Consider the following 27,708-nt stretch of genomic DNA (forward strand, 5'->3'; position numbering starts at 1 on the left):
AGTGATGGTGATGACTGATAAGGCCCTATACAGCTCAGGCCCAGTCTGTCTGAAGAATTGTATCTTCCCATTTGAGCCAAGCTTTGAGATCCCCCGACCTTACAGACATGGTTGGTGGGAATGCAGGAGAAGGCCTTGGTGGTTGCTCTCACACTTTGGGGCTCCGAGATGACTCCTTCTTTGTTACCTTTCTGGTTAAGCCTTGGATTAGCTGTGCAGGTTAAGCCCTTAGAGCTGAAACTGAAACCCAGTATGGATCCACTGCCCTGCTCACTAAGAGCCACTAGCTGCCATTGCAGAAAAGTTACCTAGAATGCACAATCAAGTTGTTCAACAAAAGCAAACAGGCTGGTGTTGCCACTTCTTCAACTGTAACTCCAAAAATGGCAGCTAGGGAAGCATTTGTCGCAAGAAAGAGCAGGGTACATTAACTAGAATAATAGAATCAAAGAGTTGGAATCATAGAGTTGGCTTTTCCTGTAGTTTGAATCCATTGCTACAGGCCCTATTCTCTGGAGCAGCAGAAAACAAACTTGCTCCATCCTCAATCGGACATCCCTTCACATATTTAAGCATGGCTACCATATCACCTCTTAACCATCTCTTCGCCAGGCTAAACATACCCAGCTCCCTAAGTCACTGCTTAGACGGCTTTATGGTTTCCAAAGCTTTCACCATTTTGGTTGCCCTCCTCTGGACATGCTGCAGCTTGCCAACATCCTTTTTGAATTGTGGGCACAATAGGGAAGAAGCAACAGGCCCTGGCAATAGGAGAGAGGGGAAAGTACCATAATAATGAGGGATCTTGAAGGATTGATCAGGATGCATGCATTCTGCTAATCACATGAGGGAAGTTGGCAGGATATCGATATTAATGGTATGCACCATTCACAGATTATAAAGGCTCAATGTGGAATCCAGTCACCTCTGCCTTCCCCAGCTGCATCTCCAAACGCAGAAATGATTATTGAAGTGCAAGGAGGTGTTTATGGAGCCATTGCTGAGCAAACAGTTGTACACATGCCCTGTTGCGCCCTGTTTTTTAATATGTTTAGCAAATCTTCACGCATTTAACAGATCTCATAACAATGCCCAGAGTTTTTCTTCTTTTTCTTTCGTACATCTGTTAATTTGACACCTCTGTCAGAGAAATTTATATTTGTGAGCTGAAAAGAACAGAGGTTTTATTTGCAAGTTGACACGCACTGCTAAAACTATCATTGACTTTTACTTGATAATGAGGGGGGGGGGAGGAAATCATTGGGGGGACTCAGGAAGAAGGATTTTATGGTGATTTAGGGAGGAGAAAAACAGTTCCAAAGGCTATAGAAAAAGTGAAAAATAGCTCGGATGAAAGACCGATATGATTATTACGCTGCATAGCATCTGATATAATAAATAATAGGGATGTATTAATCTTTTGTAGCTGTTGGAACAGGGAGAAGAGATGGGTCTAATGATCAGGCAAATGTAAGCAATGCTATTAGTTCAGAGGAGGCTTGTGGTTGAATTTTTATGTATTTAGATTTATACGCTGCTGCGTCCCAGGAGACCGGGGTGTGATTTACGCTGTATTATAAAACATGAAAGTGTACCATTCCTTGGCCCAAAGGCTCTCTGTCAATGAACGTGTACAATTGGGAGGGAAGATGAGGAAGGGACGAGAGAAACGCAAGCATCACTTGTCTTCTCGTTCCCCTGGAACACAATCCCAAACAGGCACATTCCTTTGCATATGTGCCAAACAACCCACTGTCCAGGGTGGGTCCCTCAGCCGCATGGTATTCTTAATCAATACAAATTTCTTATACAACTGTATGACATGTCATGATCCATGGTTTCTACATCTCTTAATTTTTTAGTCGATCATACCGCCTTATTATCTAGTATCAGTATATCATCATCCCCTATCAACTTCTATATTGCAAATCATTATGTTTTTAACCACTAGACACAGACAGTGGTGGTTGAAGAACTTCATATCTCCTCTGCCAAAGTATCTGGGTTGGTTTTGAATAGTGTGCAGCTTGACTTGGGTGGGGATAGGGTACTATTTGCTACTACTTTACAGGCATCAAAATATATTTGGACTGTGGGTTGTCTTTGGTCTTGTAACTGGCTGGTAGTGTGACATTTTAGGATTGGCAGGGGATGCTACACCGGTGGGGACACTTTGGCCTTTCCGCCTTCCTTGGTTGGTAGATTTGAACCTCTTGCTTGGGCTTCCTACCAACCTCTCATTTGTGCATAAGTGCCAGTTTATGCACCAGATGAAGCTGTTGATCATCTCCATTTCTTTTTGAGCAAAAAAGGTCACTTGTCATCCTTGCACAGAGTAAAGCATGAACTGCAAAGAGTCTTCAAACATAGCACAGTTCTGGAAGACTTCCTTACAGCAGGAATAAAAGATAGGGCCCATACAGCCAGGCCAAAATAAAGCTGTTTCGGGTCACTTTGGAGATATGCTGTTTAAATGACACATGAATCTTTAGATGCCAGAAGCGGCACCGGAGCATGGCTTTGGCACAGCTTCTGGCCCCTTAGGATACATGCATCATTTAAACAGCATACTTCCAAAGTGACCTGAAGCAGCTTTATTTTGGCCTGTCTGTATGGGCCCATAGTTAAATTTACTCATTGCTTCCTTTGAGATTGAAATTAACAGAGAATTTCACCTCTACCTTCATCTTCTCTTTATTGCACCAGCTCTAGTTGGCTGTGATGGGTGTGTGTGTTGTGTGCCTTCAAGTTGTTTCCAACTAATGGTGACCCTACAGCAAATTTACCATGAAGTTTTCTTGACCAGATTAGTTCAGAGGAGGTTTGCCACTGCCTTCCACTAAGGCTGAGAAAGTGTGACTTGCCAGAGGTCACCTAGTGAGTTTCATGGCCAAGCTGGGAACCAAACCCTGGTCTCCAGAGTCATAGTCCAACACTCAAACCATACGTCATGCTGACTTTTAGTTAGCAGTGATAGCCCAATGCATATTGGAAATCAAACTTGTTTATTCTTTAAGTGCCTCTTTGTTGTTTTACCTCTTAAAAGACAACCAAGTAATGTTCAGTTTAGCCCCCGTTGTCACAGGTTTACACCAAGCCAGGCATTGCCATGTTGTCTTGTGCACCCAAGCCCACAGTCTGCGCCTGCTGTCTCTGAATGGATGTCACGTTTGCTAACAGGGGCAAATGAGGCGGAATCTGTAAAGGAGAGTCTGGTTTTTGCAAATATGATGTGTAAGAAGCTGATGGCCCCAACCTGCGTCTTAACAGCTCATTAAATAAAGAGCAGCGAGTGTTAGATGGCGACTTTAGGAAAACCGATAGATTCTTTTGCTTGGAGTGAAGTTTCAGTCATTAATTTCAAAGGGAGGAGGCTCAACAGCTGGGAGTGGGTTCAAATTTTGTCACGGCTGTGTGTGTGTTTTCCCTCCCAGAATGATATTGGCGATATAATTAAATTGGGTTTGGAAGTGTCAGTGCAGAAAATAAAGCGTTTGGTTGGCATTAATCTTCCGCCGGCTTCTGATCATGCATGGTGCCCCTCCTTATGGAAGAACTGGAGAGGATCTATACTATAACAATAATGCAGGTTGAGACCACTTTAAGTGTTGTAGCACCATCCTGTGGAAGAGTAGGATTTGCAGTTTTACAAGGGCTTTAGCCTTCTCTTCCAAAAAGGGCCGGTGCTTCCCAAAACGACAAATCCCAGGATTCTTCAGGATGGAGCCATGACAGTTAAAGTGGTGTCAAACTGTATTATTTCTACAGCGTAGATGGATCCTTAGTGAAGAATCCCATCCTTAATGGTGGTGTATATTTTTTAGCCATAGGATATTCAGCAGATGTAAATGAGGAACCTGTGAAGATTTACATGTTGCTGATGGATCATTACCTGATCCCCTTCCTAGTATCCATTGATCATGCTTAGGATAGCTCTGCTATTTTGATAATCCATGGTGTATATATGAGATTTAAAAGAAATCCTAACAAAATGTGACTGCGAAGAAAACCTGTTGGAAAATTCAGTTTAAGTTCATTGATCTTAAAATTCAGACTCTGACCTCAACCTGATTGTTGCTCCCAAACTACACCTATTGAATCGGTTGCTGCTGAATATTAAAACAGCTGTTACACAAATCTCTTTGATTCAGTGGATTTCGGAGGTAGCAATTGGACTCAGGCCACTGTGTTTTATGTTGCTAAAGTGGAACATGAAACTTTGTAAAATGATCCAAGCGATATAAACTGTAATGGTATACCTTTTAAGAACATATGAACTGATAACAGTTAACAACATGGACATAAGCATCAGGAGGAAGAGAGAGTAAATCAGCCAACCCCAGTCACTTTTCTCAAAAGGCTTTTAGACGTTGCTGAAGCTAAATGCATTTATCGTGGGATCATTTGTGGCCACTGTAATGAACATATTGTTCCTTAGGGAGGAAAGGTTGATATATGCAAACCATGGTTTGCTGGTTTGAATGCCATTGCAACCAAAGTTTCCCGTGTCCACAAAGTAATTAAGCAAAACAATGGTGTATTGTTTATTTTAAATACACACACACACACACACACACACACACACACACACACATATATATATATATTGACTTTCCTGCAATGAAACAATTCCAGGACAGCGAAAGAAGAAGGCCCCTTTTTTTTGCTGTGTACATTTACAGTGCTATATAAATAAGCTATAATAATAATAATAATTTGCATAGTGCAAAACCACAATTGACATCAGATTCTTCTGGTCCTCTAAGGTTGCATCCATGCTGCAGAAATAATGAGTATGGCCCCGCTTTAACTGTCGTGGCTCGATGCTATGGAATTCTGGGATCTGTAGTTTTGTGAGCTTTCTTTGTCAGAGAGCTCTGGTGCCACAACAAACTACAACTAGGAATGTCTGGGAGCAGCCACTGAGAAGGCCCAGTCTCTCTTGTTCTACCAAATGAGCCGAGAAGGTGATGGGGGCAGAGAGAAGGTCTTAGTGCTTCTCTTTTCTGAAGATCTTAGAGCTTTAAAAGACTCATAAAAGGGAGATAGGGTCCTTCAAATATCCTGGACCCAAGCTGTATACTGACTGCTTTGTGATTCAGTGCTCTAGACTAATAAAAGGTTTTGTTTTGTTTTCCCCTGCCCCTCTTTTCCTGAACAGTTCTACCAAGCCACACTTGTGGAAATCCAGGAAAGCTCCAAAATGGGATCCAGCAGGGGACCACCTTCAGCATTGGGGACAAAGTGCGCTACAGCTGCAACCCAGGCTTCTTTCTGGAAGGACATGCGCTGCTCACTTGCCATGCGAGCTCTGAAAACACAGCCTCCTGGGACTTCCCTCTGCCCTTCTGTCGAGGTAGGTCTCCTTCCTTTTCTTTTATTCTTGGGCCAGGGCTGTAAACCCTGCCTCAGGTCACCCTTGCTTGGCAGAAGGTGCAATGCAAACTAGAGATGTAAATCCCAAACTATGTTGGCTTCACCTGCAAGGTCAAATAATTATTGAAGGAGAAAAGGACCATTTCTGAACAGTATGCTCCCTGTCTCCGGTGTTCAAAAACCTCACTGTGTTCTGGTTGGTTATTTTACTTAGAAGAATAGAAGAAATATATTTTCCTATGCAAGAAACGCATTTTATGCAAAAACAAATGCAATCAACCCTTTGCAAGATCCTTAGTGCAGATCCAAGAAATCACTACCACAGCCATACAAAGGAATATAGCAAGTAGGTACAGAGGTGACATAAATGATGTACCCCAGCAAATCCCCAAAAGCCATATTGTGAAAACACACACTTCTCAAGACTGGTCTGGGAGAACCTTCGATCTCATGCCGGAGGTAAGTTCCCCAGATTCTCGTGAGGCTTAATAACCCTTGAGACACTATCTTTCTCTGACGGAGCAATTATTCAGCATAATTTATCCTCTTTTTTGTCAATTCTAGGGAGAGGGAGTCGAGCCTTGCCTCAAGCAATTAGAAATGCGATTCATTTTCCCGATTCACTTTTGTAATGTCAGCAGTCACTGGGAACCGATTTTCAAATATGTATTACCAGCCATAAGGGATAGTTAGAGTTGTGCTTTTTGAATAAAAGCTATGCGGTTTGTTTGTTTGTTTGTTTGAGAATTGGGATACCGTGTTTGGCACAGGTTTGGGGTTCTTTTTAAGTACTCATTCCACACCTCCTGAGACAAGTTGGTAAACAAAGCACATTGTGCCTTAGAAATTCACAAGATCTGCGACACCTTTCAGCAGCAGAAATTTCACACAAGCAAGTATGCAATTTGGAAACTGGAAGAGGTAAAAATATATGCAGTTGAAAAAATGCACGTCAGGTGCTTTGGAATATGGGAAGATCAATGAAAATGTATGTACATTGCTACAGTGCCTGTGCAGTTCTGTGCCCTCCTCTGGCAAATACCTAGCCTGGGTAGGAAACTAAGAGGAGGAATAAATGGCTGGCCTGAGCTGCAAGGGGAAAGGAAACGAGGTGATCTTACAACATGGAGCACAACCGCATTTCCTTTCCCCTCACAGCCAAGACCTGCCACTTGTTCATCCTCTAAGTAACTTCCCCACTCCTTCCTTTTTGCCAGTGCATCACAGCAAAAGTAACCTCTCCGGCCTTGGCAGATATCTAGGGGAAAGTCTTTGGTGAGGCGCAAGAAGCTAGATGCATCTCATCCAAAAGAGAATGCACCTGTATCTAACCCAGAGCTGTGTGTATGTGCCTTCAAGACACCTATCAGTTTATGGCAATCCATGAATTTCATGGAACTTTCTTAGGCAAATACATTCCGGACCCCATAAGGGAAATAACGTGTATGCTGGAACCCCATTAGAGATAATGGGGCTCATGCCTGTGGCGTGGTGCAGCGCACATGCCTCAGACGCGCACCCCATCACTTCTTTCGGGGCACGCCAAGACTTTTTCCGGCACGGATATGTATGTTGCGCCCATGTATGGCATGGGCACACTGTAATATTTTCAGATGGTTTTGCCAATTCCTTCCTCTGAAATACCACCTCTTAAGTATTCCTTGTCTAAGAAAGCTCTGTGAAATTCATGGGACTGCAATAAGTCTATAGCACCTGGTATTCCTTGGCAGTCTCCCATCCAAGTAATAACAAGGGTTGGCCCTGCTTAGCTTCCAAGATCAGACAGGATCTGGTGCCTTTAAGGTATTTCAGCCCTTTTTAACCCAGAGTTACACATGCATAATTCACCAACAGGTTTCTGATCAAAGTGTACAAAAACGAACATGAATGTCAAGCCAATACAAACAAACGCTGAGACTAGAACGCAGTTGGCCTTCAAAGACATGGAATAAAATGGAGAGTGAGAGTTTTTCATGTCCATGATTTAGCACATTTTTTTTTCTCTATACCTCTAAAGAGTTACAACAGACAACAAGGCTTGGCTGCAGCCTGCTTAAGATGCTATACAGTCTTTTTCCATTTCCTTTAAGCATCTATAGAAAAGCTTCTTTGTCACCGCAGCCTTCCCTCTCCCCCACAGGAGTAGCCAGACATTAAATGTATTGAAGCATAGAACTTGTTTTACCCAATATCTACAACCATCAGAGACATTTCATCCCTCTCCATATCCCCACCCACTGTCGGTCCTCAGCATCCTTCAGTCAAGTATCTCGTATTGATTCCTTTTATTGGCTCTTGGTTCATGAAATCGATTAGCAATCATACAATGATGCATAGATCTTGCATTTAAATTAAGCAAAGATGCTTGGCTGGTGATGTATAATTCTTGGGGGTTTCCTTCTGCAGAGTCACATAGCTATGAAGTATGTGGCTGGCTGGGTTTTTATCTTGTGCTTATCTGCTCCTGCCTCCTTCTTACCACTGTCCTGAATATAAGGCGCAGAGCTGATGTAGCTGGATTGGTAGCGGAGAGGCACCAACTGTTCCACCTCCTTCATTTTTCATCTCTTAAGTTAGCCTCATCCATCTTGACTCCTTAGCGGAACTTCATGCTGAGTTGGTGCTTCCACCAAGCAACCTTATTTTTCAACTTGGCTGTAGGAAATAATCATTTCATCTTGGTGCTCAGCGCTGGATCGAGTTTTTGTTTTATTTTAATTCCTTTTTTCCCCTTTGCAAGAGTAGAGAGAGGAAGCTAGACTAGCAAAACCAATGTTGCATGTAGAACTGAGTCAAGGCTACTTTCTAATCCCATAGCACTGTGGTCTGAATTGTCTCCCATTCCCATATCAGCACTGAATTAAAACTTGATCCTATTCAAAACGCTAGATGCTAGTTATAACCAGAGCCGACCCAGTGATTGAATGGGATTTATCTATGTGTTTACTCACCTTTCAACAATTGATGGATCTACTCTAGCTTAAAATAATTGATGGAATTCCAGCCATAGATTTTGGTGGTCAAGATTTTGGGTTGTGGGTTTGTGTTTTAATATTCCCCTGTACACTCTGGGTGTATTTCAGGGGTGCTTGAGTTGTGTATTCTTACCCAGAAAGGGATGGCATTAGATGGCCCTTGGGCTTTGGTTTAGGGTAGGACATCAATGTTTTAAATAAATAAATGCACCATTGCAAGTAGCGGCAGCGTAGTTGAGGTTCATTCTACTTGACTATAAGTGATCCTCCTGTCTGCAGCAGGTGCCAGTTCAATTCCTGGTGTCTCCACTTTAAAAGGTTCAGGTAATAGATGGTGTGAAATTGCTCTCTCTCAACTTTTGGAGACTTTCTGCAATCCCAGGTGGACAGTGTTTGGATAGACGGGGAAATAGTCTAACCTGGTATAAGGCAGTTTTCTATTTAATCGCTTCTTCACAGTGTGATGGTGCTGGAACTTTGGAGGTAGGTGCCTCTTGACCCAGCATATCCTGAGCCCTTGAAACCTGGAGAGTCATTAATCATCCCCCCAGTGCAGCTTGATCTTGAATTATGCATGCACTGTAGATACCTTTTTGTGCTGCTGTGTTGGATTGGCTTGCATCTTTCTGGTGGATGGAAAGATTTTTCCCCCCTTCTTTTTTCTGCAGTGAGTCTCATACGTAGAACTGCAGGGTTGGAAGGAACCATGGAGGCCATCTAGTTGAGCCCTCAGCCCAATGCACAATCTGCAATCCAGGATGAAAATGCAATATCCCCAACAGATGACTATCAAGCCTCTGACTAACAGTGCTCTCAGAGGCCCACATGCCTTGTTTAACAGCTAACAAGATATATACAATGTGTGTGTGTGTGTATACACACACATATACATATACAGACACACATACACATACACATATAGTGTAATGGTTTAAGCATTGGACTATGACTCTGGAGATCAAAGTTCAAATCCTCGATCGGCTGTGGATTGGGTGACTTTGCTGACCTTGGACAAGTCACACACTCTCAGCCTCAGAGGCTGGCAATGGCAATGGCATTGGCAATTGCAAACCTCCTCTGAAGAAACTTATCAAGCAAACCCCATGCACGTAGGGTCTCCATAAGTTGGAAATGACTTGAAGGCAGACAACAACAACAACAAACCAGTTGCGGTAAGCCTTCCTGACACCAATGATATATGAATCGGCGTGCAAGCCATTCCACATTTACATGGGTACAGAAAAAATAATGACCCCCTCCCCCCAAAAAAACTACATCTGAGTAGAAATGCCTAGGATAGGACTGTATATCTATTTCCCACCTTTGCCACTTTCACATCTACTCACCTGTAAATCCATGACTTCCCACTTATCTCAAAATAAACATTTCAAAACCCATGCCATTTAAAGTGCTGAAAGCAGAGTTGCAACTTTAGGACAGCTCCAAACTGCAGAAGATAACTACATTTTTCCCAATCTGGAGAGGTAGAAGATCTATCAAAACCCAGAAAGGCTGGATTTCTCAAGTACTGCTTCTCTTGTTATTGCAAAACCAGAATATTTGTCTTATGGAATAAAAAACCATTGTTTCGTTTCAAGGCTAAATAGACAGAATCAAAGCGTCTGATTATTTCTAATTCACAGTTTCAGTTTCAGACTAGAGTTTCACTTTGAAATTCCACTCATCAAGAATGGCAGGTTTGACAGCGATACAGAGTGTACTAGGAAGTCTCTAAAAGCTACCATTCTTTTGTATGTAGCTTTGCGGAATAAATTCTTACATTACAGTTCATAACATGAGTGCAGGATCAGTCTTTCACCTACCCTGAATAATAGTGGTATAAGAAAGAAGGAATATTGGGTGCGGCCCCTAAAAGACCTGGGCAAACCAAATTGAATTCAAGATGTTGAGATTCAGACCTTAAGGTCCTAAATCCTTGGCTACTGAATGTGACTTCATCCTCCCATGTTTTCAATTGGAGATCTGTTTATGGGGTCCTCTCCTAGGTCCCTCCACCTTCAGAAAGCAGGCTGATAATGCAGCAACTACTAAATACCTTTCCTATAGTCACGTTTGGTAGACATTGATTGTTTACCACTGCAGCAACAAATCAATCCATGATCATCATCATCATCATCATCATCATCATCATCTTCTTCTTCTAAGGTCTCCTTGGATATTTGTTTACAACTGCTTTTATTGATTTATCACCAAACTTCACCCCAATTTTATTGCTTCTTGAATTGTTTCTTGTTGGGGCTCCTGGAGATATTTTCCTACCTTCTTCAAATGGATTCAGTCTTCCTTCAAAACTCCTCAGATCTCCTCCAGGCCTAACTAAGAGTGCATCTACACTGTAGAAATAATGCAGTTTGATGCCACTTTAGGTACTGTAGCGCCATTCTATTCAATCTTGGATTGTGCAGTTTTACAAGGCCTTTAGCTTTCTCTTCCAAACAGTGTTCACAAAACTGCAAATGCCAAGATTCTGTAGGATGGAGCCGTGGCAGTTAAAACAGTATCAAACTGCATTATTTCTACATAGAGGTACCCTCAGAGGTACCCAAACCATTCTGAATCCAGCGACAACTTCAATGGTGTATGGATCTCTTCCAGAGAAATTAGACTACTGTCCTTGCCAGATTTATTATGGCCTAAATCCAATTGTTAGTTCCAATGAGAGGTGACTCAGTCGAATCAAGCATCAAATAATAAATCCATACTACTTTCATAAATTCCATTGATTTAATCGGCTTACTCTAGCTGGAACTAATATTTGGATTTAAACCATTATCTTCCCCAAGAATTTCACAGGGTTTTTCTTCTTCTTCTTCTTAGGAAGCCCCTCTCACATCTGCCTACCATTTTGTTCTATGCAGGAAAAAAAATCAACCTGGATTAGTAGATTAAAAGATGCACTGGGTTAATCTATAGCTATTAACTGTGAAAGTGGCATGGATTCAACTCTTCTAGAGTAGCCACCTCAATGCTGATATCTTCCAGATGGCTGTGCCGCTTGGGGACAGTGGGTTCTGTAGTCTGAAACATCTGGAGCATGCCAGCTGGGGGGAAAACAACTGTTTGAGTTTGCTTTCTTCAACAGTAGAAGCTGTTGTGTTTGCTTTTCCCTCTTGTGACGGGGTGATTTGCAAAGGTTAAAGAAAAGAGGGACTTGGGTTTCTTTGACTTTTCTTCTCACTGTTTGTATCCACATCTTTGTGAGCATTAGCCTTTTATTTGGCAGCTAAGAACACTCACTTTTGGTGACAGCAGGGATTCTCCATTATGCACCGCCACCTGCAGCACATTAGAGGAAGAATTGCCCTGGAGAATAGTCACCCTATTCTGGAAATTAGTATCATATCCTTGCACAGCCAGTTCTGGATTTGTATGTCTCCTAAAGAAATTGATTGTTTCCCACATCGACTACGTTCTTCTCTCGCTTTTTCCTGTTCCAATAAGTTCTGCTCTGTCGCTCAGATGTGTCCTCCACTCCAGCATTATGCTGAGTTTCCTCACTTAGCCTGGAAACCAGTGGAAGAAATGATGGCTTGCATTCACTGGGAAACCGGAAAGGTCAACAGCTGGCATTTTGTGCATGAGCTATACCAGTGGGTTCACATTTTCAAGGCATTGGTGTGGAAAGGAAAACAAAGGGTTAAATCCACAGTCATGTACTGTAAATATTTGTGCATGGAGATATGCCAGTGAGTGCTACACAACTCCCATGGAAAATAGCAGTATTGCACCATACACATCAATGACTAGGTGCCATTACAGGATATACAGTACAATGGACCCTTGGTATCCATTGGGGTTTGGTTCCTGGAGCCCAAGTGGATACCAAAATCTGTGGATACTCAAGTCCCATTATATACAGTGAGGTCGTAAAATGGTGCCCCTTATATAAAATGACAAAATCAAGATTTGCTTTTTGGAATTTACACAATTTTCAAGCCATTGGTGGTTGAATCCATGGATTAAAAAAAAATCTGTGGATATGGAGGGCCAACTGTACATGATGTACAACCTTAGTTCTAAGTATACAATGCACAACCACAATGAGCAATGTGCAATTTGCTAAGACAAGGTTCAGATGAATGTGCTGTCTCTGCAACTCTGCTTCTGCCACTATCATCATGACATATCTGTTGTGCAATGGTGACTTTTTGGCCCCGCATGCATAGCAAGACTTACATGTGTATATGTCCCCAATTCTGGCCATAGTCTCCTGGCTCTATCAGCCAATTTCATCAATCCCTGACTTCCTTCATAGTCACAGCACCCATAGCCTTTTCCCTCTGCCAGTGCCATAACTGCTGCCAGTATAGCTATGCCAACTCAGTGCTCCAAAAAGCATTTCACTCTACACTTTGTCATCCTGTGTGACAGCAAATTATCCTTGCAGAAATGACTTTGGGGTGCTAATTTTCTTCTTGAAGGAAGCAACAAGTAATTTTAGCAATTTTCTTCTCTCGGTAAGAAAGCATTCAAAAACAGTATTTGAAGACTATTCACACTTTAAGACATATTCTGCACAAGTGTTGCAAATGATATTTTTATACAGGAAACATCATTTTTTTTTGAGGGGGGGACCTTTGACATTCCAGTTGTTGCTGATCTACCTGAGTTATGACAGCTCTCCATTGGTTATGCTGGGATGGGCTGATGGGAATTGGCATTCAACAGTACCTGAGGACCACTGTTTCTTAAGACCCAATTCAGGGGGTGATTGGTATATTTTAGGATGTCAGCTTGGTTAATGTATGGATGTTAATGAAGCTTCATTACCGGTCCTGGACAGCCAGCCCTCTGTAACCACAGATTCTTTATCCACAGATTCAACCATCCATGACTTGAAAAGATATTTTAAAAAAATACATAAATTCCCAAAAGCAAACCTTGATTTTGCCATTTTATATAAGGGACACCATTTTACTATGCCATTGTCTTTAATGGAACTTGAACATCTATGGATTTTGGTAACCGCGGAGGATCCTGGAACCAAACACCAAAGGTCCACTGTATTACCTAAGTTCAGATCCTAAAGGAAGTTCTAAATTTCACATCCAATTGCAATTCTAAATGAATATCTAGATTCCTGGAGGCTTCTGGGAGCAACAGTTCTCCTTTTCCCCCCGGCAACATAGTTACATAGGTAGATTTTGGTTGCTGTTATATGCTGTCAGGTTGGCCTCAACCTATGATGACCCTAGGAATAAGAGACCACCATGAACACCAACAGCTTTGTTCAGGTCTTGCAAGTGCCGCATGATGGGTTACTGGATGGAATCAGTCCATGTATAATGTGATCTTGGGATTTTTCTACTGCTTTTCACTTTACCAAGCATGTCATATTAAGGATGGATGGATGGATGGATGGATGGATGGATGGATGGACGGACGGGTGGACAGACAGATAAAACTGTGGTGATGTTAGTGTTAGGAGAGGCAACCCACAAGCCACAGAAGGCCCACTCCAATCTGTTTTAAAACCTTCTTCTGTGCCAGACAGAGATGGCATCCTTGCTGAGTGTTGGGCGGAAAAGCTTCTCTTAAAGTTGAAAGTTCAGTAATTACTGTCTTAAGAGTAAAACTGTGCTGATGGATTAGGGGCAGAGATGTTAAATAAAAGAAGAATGGGTATCCCAATAAACAATCGGTTGCTAAGAGGGCAAGACAAGTCAATAGGTTGACTGTGGCACTCCATCATGCCTTTCCATGTAACAATTCCTGATTTTCCTCATCCCTTGTAACTTGCAGCACAAGCCTAGGCATGGCTTCAAGAAAATCTGTCTCTCTGCACTCATGGGGGCTTACTCCTAAGAAAGTGTGGGTATGATGGTAGCAATAGTAGCATGTGAACAAAGCATTTAGTAAGATAAGTGCAGCCATGAAAAGTCATTGGGGTCTTTGTAGAACATGGAAGTTGGGTTCCCAGGTCTCGGGATAGTAACTCAAGCGTTCCTATTACATTTTGTCTATTATATTTTATTAATTATTGTATTTATTGTATTTATAATATATCCTCCTCCTAGGAACTCAAGGTGGCATATGTGGGTTTACCCTCCCTAGCATACCCCCATTTATTGTTTTAATGCTCTACAAACCACCATGTAATCCTTTGATTAAGGGCGGCGTACAAATTATTTAAATGGCTGCATACATAAAAATATTAATGTCACTGTTAGCTTGCTTGAGAACAGCAGTTAGTCTCTCAGCATCCTCTCAGGAACTTAAGCCCTCTCAGGGAGTATTAAATCCAACTTTTCAAGCCTGGGCTGCACATGGTTCTGAGCAGAACTGAGAAAATAATCGCTTATTTTCATTAGCTCTGGCAGTTGGAGGTCAGCTTCCTGAAACGTGCCTGTTGTCGCTTTGTTGAGACCATTGCTGATGCAAAGTCGGGATCTTTGAGAGAAATTAAATTGCCAAAGACTATCTTAAGCTGCTTATCTAATCTGTTTTTGCAACGTGCTCGGATCGACCGAATCAAAAATGGCAGGATGGGAGCATCTAAAGTGTTTCAGCAAACAAAGCAGCATATCTCTCACAAGAGCAAAAGAACAACCTTGAGGGATGAAACCAAAGGCCTATCCAGGCCATTGTTCGGCTTCTATGGTGGCCAACAAGTTGCCAGTGGGAAGCCCACAAGACAGACATGAAAGCAACAGCGCCGTCTACTTTTGCTCCCCATTAGCTTGAATATTCAGAGACATACGGCCAAGGATTGCAAATCATGAGACCAAAGGAAGATCCTTGGTGGTGTCATTATGCACAATCCATTAAGTATCAACCACAGTTTGTCACTGCATAGCTAAAGGTCTAACAAAGGAGAATATACACTCACCCTTTGGAACTCATGGGGGATCTGTTCCAGACACACACCCCTGCAAGTTCCAAAACTCGCACATATTCAAACCCATAGGCTTCAATGGGGTGCATTCATGTGAGGCAATTGCCATAGGCACGTGCCCCATTAAGGTCAATGGTGGTCACCTCTCCCTGGATTTTCAAGTCCGCAGATTTCAAATCTGTGGACTTGGAGGGGCGACTGTATATGTGTGAGCATGAAAGATAGCGATTAAAAAGCAAACCAACAATACTTCTTCCACATTTGTCTGGCGTCCCAAAAGGATGCCATTAATTGCACCATGTAGAAGTAATGCATTTTGACACCGCATTAAGTGCTGTAGCTCCATCCTATCTTTAGCCTTTCCTGCCGAAGAGTACTGACCACTGTAGTCCAAACAGGTACCTTTTTTCACAGCTCTGCCTTTGCGAGTCAGTTTGCACAAACGGACTGAAGACTGGATCAGCAAGTACCCATTGCAACAACAATTCTAATAGGTAGTATAAAACAAGCCAAATATGAGATGCTTCAGCAATATGTATCAATATGCAAGAGCAGGATGGCTCGCCAAGCTTATAGCAGGAAGAAAAAGGAACACTTAGTATAGAACATGTATACTTTAATCTCTGTTAATGAACAACACTGCTTGTTTCAATTTCCCCTTAACACTGATATTAGGTTTCAGCAACTCAGTCTACATTACCGCCTTATTCTTCCTTTTGTGACTGGTTGACTCAGATGCCAACACAGAGTCCTTCTCTGAGGTTGCTCTATCGATAGGTATATTCTGGAATGTGGGAGGAAATTCTCTGTTTAAAATCTATAATGTTTTTCTGGATCTCATTTGCATTCCTGTCCTATTGATTATTCCTATCAAGTTGCAAGGCTATGATTTTTCTTCCCTCCTGGAAATAAGTATGGATTTTCTGTACACAGTTTTTTATGCCAGCATGGCCAGCATGGTGTAGTGGTTTGAGCATTTGGCTACAACTTTGGAGACCAGGGTTCGAATCCCCCCCCCTCAACCATGGGAACTTACCAGGTGACCTTGGGGAATTTGCACACTCTCAGCCTCACAATAGGTCTGTGATAGGTTTGCCTATCTCAACAACAACAACAACAACAACAACAACAACAACAATGCATTTTGCACATTTTATGTAATGTGTGTATTTTTGTGTGCGCATTTTCTCTGGCAATTAAAGTGGGGTTGGTGATCATTTTTTCAGTGGCACACATTTGTAGCTGCTCAAAAAATGTATGCATGGACTCATAGGTGCAACATTTACCACCCACCATAAAAACTTGTGGATTTCTGAGTTAAGGTGCGAAAATGTTAAAATGTATACCTGTAAAAACACCATCATGTTCTCTATAATGCAGATGGGTTCCAGAGCATCCTCCCTAAACCATAGATCCCTGATCCATGATCTGAGTCTGCTAGGAATAGGAAGAATTCATAAAATGCAAAACAAAATTGTAATAAAAGGGGGGGGGCACGTATCTAGGAAAATGTATGAAGTAATGTACATTAATTTAAAATGTATGTAAAATTATAGATTTTGGGGGAAAGGTATGCACCCAAAGGGTTATAATTTGATATGAAACTGGATTGGAAGGAACTAGAAGGCCGCAGGGAGGATTGTTTGAAATGCAACAAATAGAAAACGGACTGATTTTCAGATCCTTGTTTGTTATCCACGACCCTGACAACCAACAGAGGTTTGATCACATCATCCTCAGCTCTCTGGGAAAAAGATAAAATGAATTGAAACAAAACGGTGCCTTCTGCTATTCCCCCAATTCCTGCTGAGCAAATAGGCATCACTAGTTTGTTTGCTGACTTTAAGCAGAGCTGATGGGTTTATGAGTCCATTTGGCAGTTGAGCACAGATTCAGCAAGCCGGCCAAAGGGAGCCGAGAACATTTGTAGTGCTGTTTTGTAAAGCGTATCAAATATGCATTATCTCATTAAAATGGCCTTGGCTATTATAACACGAAAGAGTGCACTGTGTACCAAAGCGTACATGTGTGTGTGTGTTCTATGTGTGTCTTTTTGTGTGTGTTTTTTATCCTGGGCCTTTCGATACGTTGCAACAATAAGTTTATAACTGAGCTCATCAGATGTCCATAAATGCTTATTGTTCAGCATAGGAAGCTGTTAATATTTTTTTTAAGGATTTCTTTTTCTTTTCTTTTCTTTTGTTTAAAATTAAAGATCCAGAAACAAAGGGGAAATTGCTTTGGAAAAGGCCAGCTGGTTTGTGGTGATTCAAGATGGGGTCTGACACAATAGTTTTACTCTGAGGCCATGGGATGATTTCCAAAGAGTCGCTCACGGTGAAATAATTGCCAGAATTAAAAATTGGCACTTCGTATCATATCCCTGTGTATTCAGCGACTACCTTAAGGCTGAAATAGCATTTCCGCACACTTTTGATTATTACTGTTTTCAGAAAGACTCCTCATCTTAAACGGTAATGCCCAAAATCCTGCGTAAGATTGAGTTGTGTAGATCTCTGTATGTGAAATCGCATGTTGATTGTGCTCCGTGTCTCTTGTGTTGAATCACAGTGTTGCCCAATGGACTGCACAGCCAAATGAGTTTGTTGTTTTTGTTGGTGGTACACACCTTCAAGTCCTCTCCAAATTAACATACGGCGAGAAATATAACAAGGCCATTTTGTTGTGGGAGCAATACTGGGACCTAGAGTTTCCATTGCCAGAAGAGACTGACTGCTTTGACATGACACCACTGTAAATATTCAGGGGAAGGAGACTTCAACTCAAGAGGAATAACTGAACAACAGCAACAACACTAACAACGAATCATAAAATCATCAAGTCATAAAATGATCGAGTCCAACTTTGGTGCAAGAACTCAAAATGGAGCAATCCCAGCAAGTAGTAGTAGTTGTTGTTGTGTGCCTTGAAGTCATTTCTGACTTTTGGTGACCCCATCATAAGGTTTTCTAGTCAAGATTTGTTCAGAGAAGGTTTTCCATGGCCTTCTCCAGGGCTGAAAGAGTATGGCTTGCCCAAGATCACCCAATGGGTTTCATGGTCAAGCTGGGAATCAAAGCCTGATCTCCAAAGTCATAATCCAGCACTCAAACCACTACACCTTGCAGGTAGCTGTCCACCCTCTTTTTGAAGACATTCAGAGAAGGAGACCCATCACTTCTCAAAGCAAATGGTTCTATTCCTGAACTACTCTTACTTACAAGAAGTTCCTTCCAATGATCAATCAAAATCTATCTTCCTGTAACTTAGAACCATTAGATCTGGTCCTATCCTCTGGGGCAACCTACATTCTTCCTTTCTGTGATAGCCCTTGAGATCTTCTCTTCACCGGGCTGAACATGCCCCCAAGTCCCCACCAACTTTCCTCATATGTTCTCCATGCTTCTCATCATCCTTGTTGCCTTCCTCTGAACCTGCTCCAACTTGTCTGTAGCCTTTTTAAAAGGAGGCACCAAGAACTGAAGCAGTACTCTAGATGAAACATGACTAGTATAGATTAGAGTGAGACTATATATTCCTTTGACTTGGAAACTATTGTTCTACCAATCCAGGATAAATTACTCTTTGCCTTATTTGCTGCAGCGTCACACTTGTGGCTCACAGTTCAACCTATGATCAGCACAGTCCTAAACTCAAGAGGAAGGGTTTATTGTTAGAAAACAATAGATTTATCCTAGCATTCTACAAGCACTTCAGATGAATAAGTGTTCACAATGTCTAGCCTGAGAGAGCTCCTTGACTAACGCATCAGAAACAGCCATTGTGCGGCATGTACTGTAAAGTTAACAGGCGTTCGCTGGTACCTTCTCTTTTGACAGCACTCGAACGCGGGAAAGTGACATGCCACCACAATGCAAGTCAAATTAATTCTTGGTTTCCCTTTATCTTCCTCCCCATGTTTTCTCTTTCGCTTGATCCTCCTACTTTATTTGCTCTAATAGCTTTGTGTTAATAGCGTCAGCTTGTACAGGAAGATAACCTGTGGCAAGCGGAGGATCTGGTGCAGTTTCTGAAGAGCACAAGCTGTCAGCTTCACTGAGACGCCTCCCTCCCTTCAAAGGCGGGGGTATTTATTTATTTATTCTTGTGTAGGGCATCCCTTCCTTTGCATCTTAATGGTGATCTCACAAGTGGTACTCATGCAAAGAATGAGAAGCTTGTGTTCACTGTATTCATATATTGTCCTGGAAGTCTTCTGATGTCATAGCTCCAGAATGAGACTTCCCATGTTGAAAGGATGTGCCGATGCGCTCCAAAAAGGTGGGGAAAAAAGGGATTCCCCTTAGTACCAACTCCAGGTGGCCACACGCTTAAGAAGACCAAGCTCAAAAGGGACCAAGCTCGCCATTCCTACCAGAGGTGGTCACAGCCCAGACTCCAACCCAGCAGAGATCATCCAGTTGGAGCCAAACGCTACTGAAATAGTTAACTCCCTTAATTTCAAGAGACTTCTTCCAATGCAATAATCCATGCAAAATGATGTACAGTCCTATTTATATTTGGGTTTAGGGTTGTCAGTTGCTACAGCGGCAGTATTTGAGCCTTGTTGTTAACTGTCTTTGAGTTGACCTCAACTCATGGTGACCCTGTGGATGAGACATCTCCAAGACCCCCTGTCCTCCACTGCTCTGCTCAGGTCCTGCAAATTCAGTCCCATGTCCTCCTGGATTGAGTCTATCCATCTGGGGTGTGATCTTCCTCTCTTTCTACTACCTTCTACCTTTCCTCACATCATTGTCATTGCCAGTGAGCCATGCCTTCTCATGAAGTGGCCAAAGTATGACAGCTTCAGTTTCAACATCTTGGCTTCCAGGAAGAGTTCAAATCTGATCTGTTCTACCACCCTTTTGTTTGTCTTTTTTGGCTATCCAAAAGGATTGTTTTATTTGTCTTTAAAGTGTTGTTTTAGTGTGTGTGTGTGTGTGTGTGCGTGTGTGTTGTGAGCTGCCTTGGGTCCCAGATTAGGAGAAAGGTAGGATAAAAGTGAAATTAATAGTAATAATAATAATAATAATAATAATAATTCCATGGTATTCTCAGCACTCTTCTGTAAGAGGGTTCACACAGAAAAAAATTGGAACTGCTGTTGTGGTTGTTGCTGTATACCTTCAAGGTGTTTATGACGTATGGCAACCCCAAGACAGGCCTATCATGGGATTTTCTTGGCACAAAGTTATTCAGAGGGGGTTTGCTTTTGCCTTCATCTGAGGCTGAGCAGAGATTCGAACTCCAGTTTCCAAAGATACTCCAAACTGCTACTGGCTGGCTCTCTTGTATTCACTTATTTAATTTATGTGTCATTGTTCCAAGAACAGCTTTTACATGGGGGCCCTATTACATGAAACCATTCCCGGATGCAACAACATTAATCCTTGCTGTCTCCCTCCTGTTAAAGACTATAGCCAGGACTGGCTTGGTGAGACAGCCCCTCAAAGACTATCCAAATCAATCCTGCTTCCACCTTGAGACTGGGTTTTGTTTGTCTTGCCATGGTTTCTACAATTTTCACTGACATATGTGTTACAAAAACAAAAAGATAAAAAAAACCACCTTGCTGTCTGTGTGCAAAATGAGTGTCATTTTCCCTTTGTGAAGCTAAACAAATACAGCAGACACTTCAGGGCAGGTTGATGGATTGCAAGGAGCAAAACATCCCAGCCGTTGCTGCAACTTTAACTACAAGGCAGCAATTATTCCATTTTCCAGTGCTGTACCCCCGCCATCCCCACAAAGTGCACAAGAAATACTTGCAGACAATGCCCCTATTGTGGTTTTTTGCACTAAGGGCACAACAATATAGGTATATAATTTAAAAACAAACAGTGATTCTGACAGGTTTGTTCTGAAGGCAGAAGCTGCCGTGTTTTGCTAATTCATTAATACAGTTCTGTTTGTTGAGCACAAATATAAATATGTCTTTATGTGTGTGTGTTGTCTGACCATGATACAAGCACTATATGTGGCATCCTCTGTGGTTGTTGGGTTTTGAGGTAGTGTTTATCAAAGCTTTGTTGTTGTTTTTGTTGTTGTGTGCCTTCAAATCAGTTTGGACTTAAGGCAATCCTAAGGCAAACCTGTCATAGAGCTTTTTTGGCACGATTTGTTCAGAGGACGGTTGCCATTACCTTTTCCTGAGGCTGAGAGAGCGTGACTTGCCCAAGGTTGTCAAGTGGGTTTCATGGCCGAGCTGGAAATCGAACCCTGATTTCCAGAGTCCAAAGCTAGTCCAAAGCTTATGCCTCTATGCCATGCTGGTTCTTTATGAAAAAGGTCCAGTGTTGGAAAATGTGCATCCCAACTGTACAGGGCCAACTGTGTTTGGTTTTAGCTGGGAAACTGTGGCTACCATGCGACAAGCCAGCATCTCAAACCAACTTCAAACAATAGCTTAAGATCCTGGCTTGTTCTGAACTGAGTTAACCGCAACTGCTCAGATTGGATGAAATGGGAAATGATGGTTAGCTGAAGAGATCCTGACAGAGGACAGAAAAAGCAAGCCAAGTTCTTGCTGGCACTTTGGCTTCTCAAACCGAGTTATGATTGTCCAAATGCAGATTCATTGTGCAATTTCAGGCTGATAAAAACAGCTGTCAACCTTCTCCTAAGAAAGCTAGTCTGTTCATTCAGAAATGTCTTTAATTCAAGCAGGCGAATGAGCAGCCAGACAGATAGACAGACAGATTGACCTAGTTTTCAGAGCTTCTGTGAACTAGTAAAACCGAAGACAGATCTGCAGATTTTCAGGATGAAATTAATTCTCAAAATAGCATACGTTTCATTTGAAAGTTGTTATTTCCCAATGGAACTCTTGCTATAAACCTCTTCAAAAAAAGCTATTTATATCTGCATCTATAAATACATAGATATAGAGGTAGGGCTTGTTATTGTTGTTGTTTTAAAAAAAACATGTTTACAGCAAGGGTTTCTTTGGGAGGAAATAATTTTCAGTTGAAACGGACTATAAATAGATAGAGATACGTATAGAAGACTTTCGAAGAAATATTGCTATGTTTGCATTCCATATTTTTCTGAAATATTTGTCATGGAAGCTTGGTGGATCTTAACTGGAGTTTAGACCACAATGTTAGTAAATTGGGGTTAACGTCTACTTTTGGTGATTCAGAGGTTGACCCCCAAATTAAAAGGCATTGGTCTTGAGACAAAGCTGCCTGGTCTTTCATTTTTAGAGCTATAGAGGCCACTGTTATAAAGAGCCAGCATGGCATAGTGGTTTGAGTGTTGGACTCTGACTCTGGAGACCAAGGTTCAGTTCCCAGCTTGACCATGAAGCTCACTGAATGACCTTAGTCCAGCCTCAGGGGAAGGCAATGGCAAACCTCCTCTGAACAAATGTTGCCAAGAAATTTATTTATTTGCCTCTTGGTGCTGGTTGGCAGAAGAACAGTAAAGTAATTTTCCTTCATCCCTACCAACTTTTGTGTCACCACTAAATCCAGGTGACAAGGGGACATTTGTATGGCAGTGGACAAGCAAACCTATTTCTACAGCCACATTCCAGCAAGGATGGGAGTCCTGTGACCATTCCCTGACCATTATGAGAGCACTCTGTAGACCATTAATCTGGTCCTCCTGATGTTTTGGACTCTAGCTCCCAGAAGCCACAACCGTCTTGACCAGTTCTCTGGGATTCTGGGAGCCGGAGTCCAAAACACTTGGAAGTACAGAGTTTGGGCATCATTGTTGCAGAATAATAATAATAATAATAATAATAATAATAATAATAATAATAGGATTTATTTATATACCGTCCAATCACTAAAGAAGAAATGGGCATGCTTGTTGTCTTACTTTTGCTAAATTGAATCTTTCTACCTGCTCTCCCTCTCTCTTTGTCTTCCCATGCTGGACTGTCTCAACCCTTGAATGTTTTTAATATAGTGAAAGAAAGAGAATGGGGTGGGGGGGGGGGGGGAGAAAGAGATATACTGGGTATACCATCAGACCTCTTCAGCACATATGCTTAGCCATAAAATCCTTTTCAACAACGCCATTCCTCACTCATCTCGGTGCTTGCCTTTCAGCCGATGATGCCTGTGGCGGGACGCTCCGGGGGCAGAGTGGGATTATTTCAACCCCTCATTATCCTTCGGAGTACAGCAACAATGCCGACTGCACATGGACCATTCTGGCAGAGCCTGGAGATACCATCGCTCTGGTGTTCCTGGATTTCCAACTGGAGGATGAATACGACTTCTTAGAGGTCACTGGAACAGAGGGATCCTCCTTATGGTAAGAGAGACATGCTGCATCCTTACATTGGTGTCCATTGTCTGCCATGCTTTGATAGCTCTTCTTGTAATCATTGGCCTGTGGAGTATGCATAGGCCATCCAAATGAAGAAGAGGGGGGGATAATGTCTTGGAAAGAATTGCATACAATTGACTGAAGCAAACTAATGTTGCGCAGGACTGTCTCTGGGGTAGGGATGTAAAGAACAGACATAATTTTTGTGTTCCTCAATGAAAAAGGGTGTCTCGATGCACATGGAGAGACCGCTTGAAGAAAATGGACAAGTGCTATGAGATTATTTATAACTAGGGCATTTTTCACGTAAATATATTTTAAAAGTTCATGCACAAAAAATGCTTTATGGGGAAATGCTTTTGTACATCTATGTACAAACACACCAGGAATGCATATACACTCCAGAAGTTTTAATTGTGTTTGAAATAATTTGTGGGCGGGAATGGTTTAGTGGCACTGGATTTGGAGGTGCCAAAAGAGGCAAGTATGCATTATCCTGTAATCTTAGGATGAACTGCTTCTGGAGTATTCTGATCCAAATCCTCCCATTACTTATGGATGCCAGAGCAATGCCAGTCAGCTGTTTGCACAGTATCCCACTGTGTTGTCCTGTACCACTGCCACTGGTGCGGGTCACTCCCTTTGAGGTGAAAAATGATGCTCCTAGCATTCATTGCATGGCTGGGCACCTCATTGTGACCTCTAAGGGAGCAAACCATGCCAGCAACAGTGGTGCCAAGTGGCACAACAGGATGCTGTGTAAACAGCCACCTGGTGTTGCTCTGTAGTGCTCTGGATCTTCCTGCTTTTTTAAAGCTGGTTTAAGGCAGGGATAGCCCAAATTCAGTGCAGAACCTGCCTTCTTATGTTAAGACAGTCTACATTCGAATCAGGGCTTTGGCTCTATGTCAGGGTGATGTGAAGGCAAGGGGAAACCAGTTTTAATGTCCTGTGTCAACATGCCCCTAGCAATTGGAAACCAATGGAGAAAGAAAAAAGTTGAAAAGCCTATCCTATCTATACCAACTTTTGTAATGATAGGTTTGGCATAGTTGCTCAAATGTCTCTTGGCAGCCACATGCATACCCATTTTTGTGCCTTTGGGGCAGAATCGTTGATTTACAGCATCCCAAATCTCTGCTGCTTTTTTACAGTGTTGTGGTTGGACTTTAAAAAGCTTCAGTTCTGGACTACAGTTAGCAGAATTCAACATGGCTGATGGCTATATTAATTGGGTTATCCTGGTAGTTTTCCAAGTTCTGTTTTGTGGATCCAGCTTTGCAGCAAATCTTGTTTTTTCCATAGTTCCAGCAATGCTGTACATTTATAATTATATTAGCGCATATCTGGCCATAATTGTAAAATGAAATGCCGGGTGACATCTATGGTGTACTAAAACCTAAAGGGACAATTTCATTGCCACTCTTACAGTGACTATTAAGATCTTTTAAAAGCACACAGTAATGAGAATCTCTGCATATATATTTTTTTCATTGCTTAGTTAAGCTTTACAGCAGCAGGATCCAATCTTTTGATCTCTGTCCTTGCTATCAGTTTCATAGCATTGCAATGCTAGAGTAGAATTTAAAGTCTTGGACTGAACTGTCTGTAATATTACCCTTTTATGCATAGTAAATGCGATTATCGTGAAAAGTAGCACTGTCTTTAACACTTCTATGTTGCCAGTTCTTGAAACTCACATTTGCTCTGTACCAGTGGCATCTGATTGTCTCTGTGTCTGTGAAATTCTAGTCTGATATTTAGAAAATTCAAGGTGCTAGACTTATTTGGGATGTAGGGTTCAGCCCTTTGGATAGCTCCAGTAAAGTTCAGACTAAAATCCAGAGCAGATTCTCCATCCTGCTGAGGTTGCCAGGCACCACTAATTTGAACATCAGCTTGAATCTCAGGCTCCTGTGGACACATCAAACCCCTTTCCCCATGGCCTGATTCTGTGTCACCTTGTCTCCCTGGTGCTGCCAGGTGGAACGCTACCATTGCCCCTCTGTTGAGGAGAAAGCATTAATCCCATTCTTAAGTCATTCCCTCCATCCCATGTGCCAAGGCCTCAGAGGGATAGGAGAAGAGGTAGGCACAGTTCAACCATGCCTGGGCCCAGAAGCAGATGAAATTGCCTCCTTTGATCCCAACTGCCATTGCCCTGACCATGGAAGGAGTGAATAAGCAGATTTAGTTCAGGCCCAGAGGAAGATGATAGCCCCTCCATCCATCCCAATTGCCACTGTCTTGGCCATGGAGAGAGAGACGAAGCAAGTGTAGTTCCATCTAAGCCTAGGCTTAGAAGAAGATGAAAGCCCCTCCATCCATCCCAACTGCCACTGTCTTGGCCATGGATAGACAGAAGAAGCAGGTGCAACTGTGTCATGCCTAGGCCCAGAAGAAGATGATAGCCCCTCCATCCATCCCAACTGCCACTGTCTTGGCCATGGAGGGAGAGAAGAAGCAAATGTAGTTCCATCATGCTTAGGCCCAGAAGCAGAAGAAAGGCCCTCCATCCATCCCAACTGCCACTGCATGGAAGGGAGGTCATAGAGGGAGAGAAGACGAGGCAGACATAGCTCACTCAGGCCTAAGCTTAGAAGCTGATGAAAGGCCCTCTCTCCAGTCCAAATGCCACTGCCCTGACCCTAGAGGGAGAGAAGAAGAAGCAGTATCTGCTGATCTTAATCCCTTACCACATTGCTATTCCCTTTTCATTTTGTGTCATGTCTTAATTAGAATGTAAGCTTGAGAGCAAGAAACTGTTTTGTTGTTCTTTTACTTGTAAAGTAAAAAATGACCCAAAGGCACACAACCGCAGCAGCAACAACAGGGCACCAACAAGTTTCTGGCCTCTGATGAAGTCATGTTTAATTGCATCTTATATGGAGAGACAGAGAGGGAAAATGGGAAATGATGTTGTTTTCCCAAATACATTGCTTGGGCCCAATGATCTGTGCCATTTATTAATAAAGGTCATTGTCAAGCATCCCTTCCACCATTTAGATGGCTACAGTTGTAGGATCTCACTCATATGGGGATGCAGTTTCTCCAAAGACAAGGAGTTCTTTATGGATACCGATGGCAGGATTAGCATTTTGCCACCTCTTTCTTTCTTTCTTCCCACCTGCTGTGTTACAAGTCATGGTGACAGAGATACCTGGAATAAAAGATGCAGAGAGGCATTCATGCAAGAGGCTTAAAATAGCAAAGGTTCCATCTGCTTTGAGCAAAATCAATCAATCTTCTCCTGTAATCACAGACGGGTTGCTCTTTATTTCTGCTGCAAATAATGCTCAGTGGTAAAAGAGAACTTCAGCCTTTTTAGTTTGGACATGCCTCTCCTGGCTTGCTGTCCAAAAGGGAGACTGGCACAGATGAGTAGTTTCCAAAAATCAAGTAGCCATGTTAGTCTATTGCAGTATAAAGAGGACAAAGGCATGGGCTGATTATTATTTTAGCATAGTCCATTTCTTCAAATGCAACACAGAATGATAGTAAAGTCTCAGGTTATTAAGCATATTTATACAGTTGTGGGAATGGGATAGAATATAATAGGATTCAGAAAGACACAAATCATGGCCTTCACCCTATATCTTCAAAGGGCTGCGTGAGGTGATGCAAGTTTTTCATATCTTTATAGTGGTGAGTTAGCATTGATGTGTGAAAGAAAGAAATCTGTTTACTAGAGGTCAGTTCCCTTGGCGTGGTTAGCAACGTCTCTGATGAAATTTCTCTTGTATGTGTAGCACTGAGGACTTGCGTGTTAATATACATAGTGTGTCATGAAACCATCAATGCCCTGTGCATTGGACAAATTGTCTATGCAAGTGAGAAAATAGCAATAGCATTTACATTTCTATAGTGCTTCATAGTGAACTTTCAGCACTCTCTAAGTGGTTTACAAACTGTAAGCCAATTGCCTTCAACAAGCTGGGGAATCATTTTATCAGCCTATGAAAGGAGGGAAGGCTGAGTCAACCTGGAGCCCTGTGGGATCAAACTCACAACATTGTGGCTGTAGTACCAGCATTTAACCACTGTGCCACTAGGGCTGCCAGCTTTAGCCTTCCTAGACATACATTCAAGGATTTACAGGTGGCAGTCCTTGAACTATGGGCAAAGAACAAGCCAAGGTATGGGCAAAGAACAAGCTCTCCCTCGATGATGATGATGATGATGATGATGATGATGATGATGATGATGATGATGATG

At 42.2% G+C, this 27,708-nt stretch overlaps 1 protein-coding gene across 1 annotated transcript in view; it reads left to right on the forward strand.

Moving 5' to 3' along the window:
* The window catches only part of CSMD2 (CUB and Sushi multiple domains 2), a 456,222-nt gene that overhangs the window by 135,788 nt on the left and 292,726 nt on the right, over positions 1-27,708 (forward strand). Inside the window, exons 4-5 of the mRNA XM_042440873.1 lie at positions 5,162-5,356; positions 23,271-23,478. Coding sequence (XP_042296807.1) covers positions 5,162-5,356; positions 23,271-23,478 — 403 coding nt within the window. The remainder of the gene's footprint in view (positions 1-5,161; positions 5,357-23,270; positions 23,479-27,708) is intronic.

Source organism: Sceloporus undulatus, chromosome 9, assembly GCF_019175285.1.
Source record: "Sceloporus undulatus isolate JIND9_A2432 ecotype Alabama chromosome 9, SceUnd_v1.1, whole genome shotgun sequence".
Classification (NCBI taxonomy): Eukaryota; Metazoa; Chordata; class Lepidosauria; order Squamata; family Phrynosomatidae; genus Sceloporus; species Sceloporus undulatus.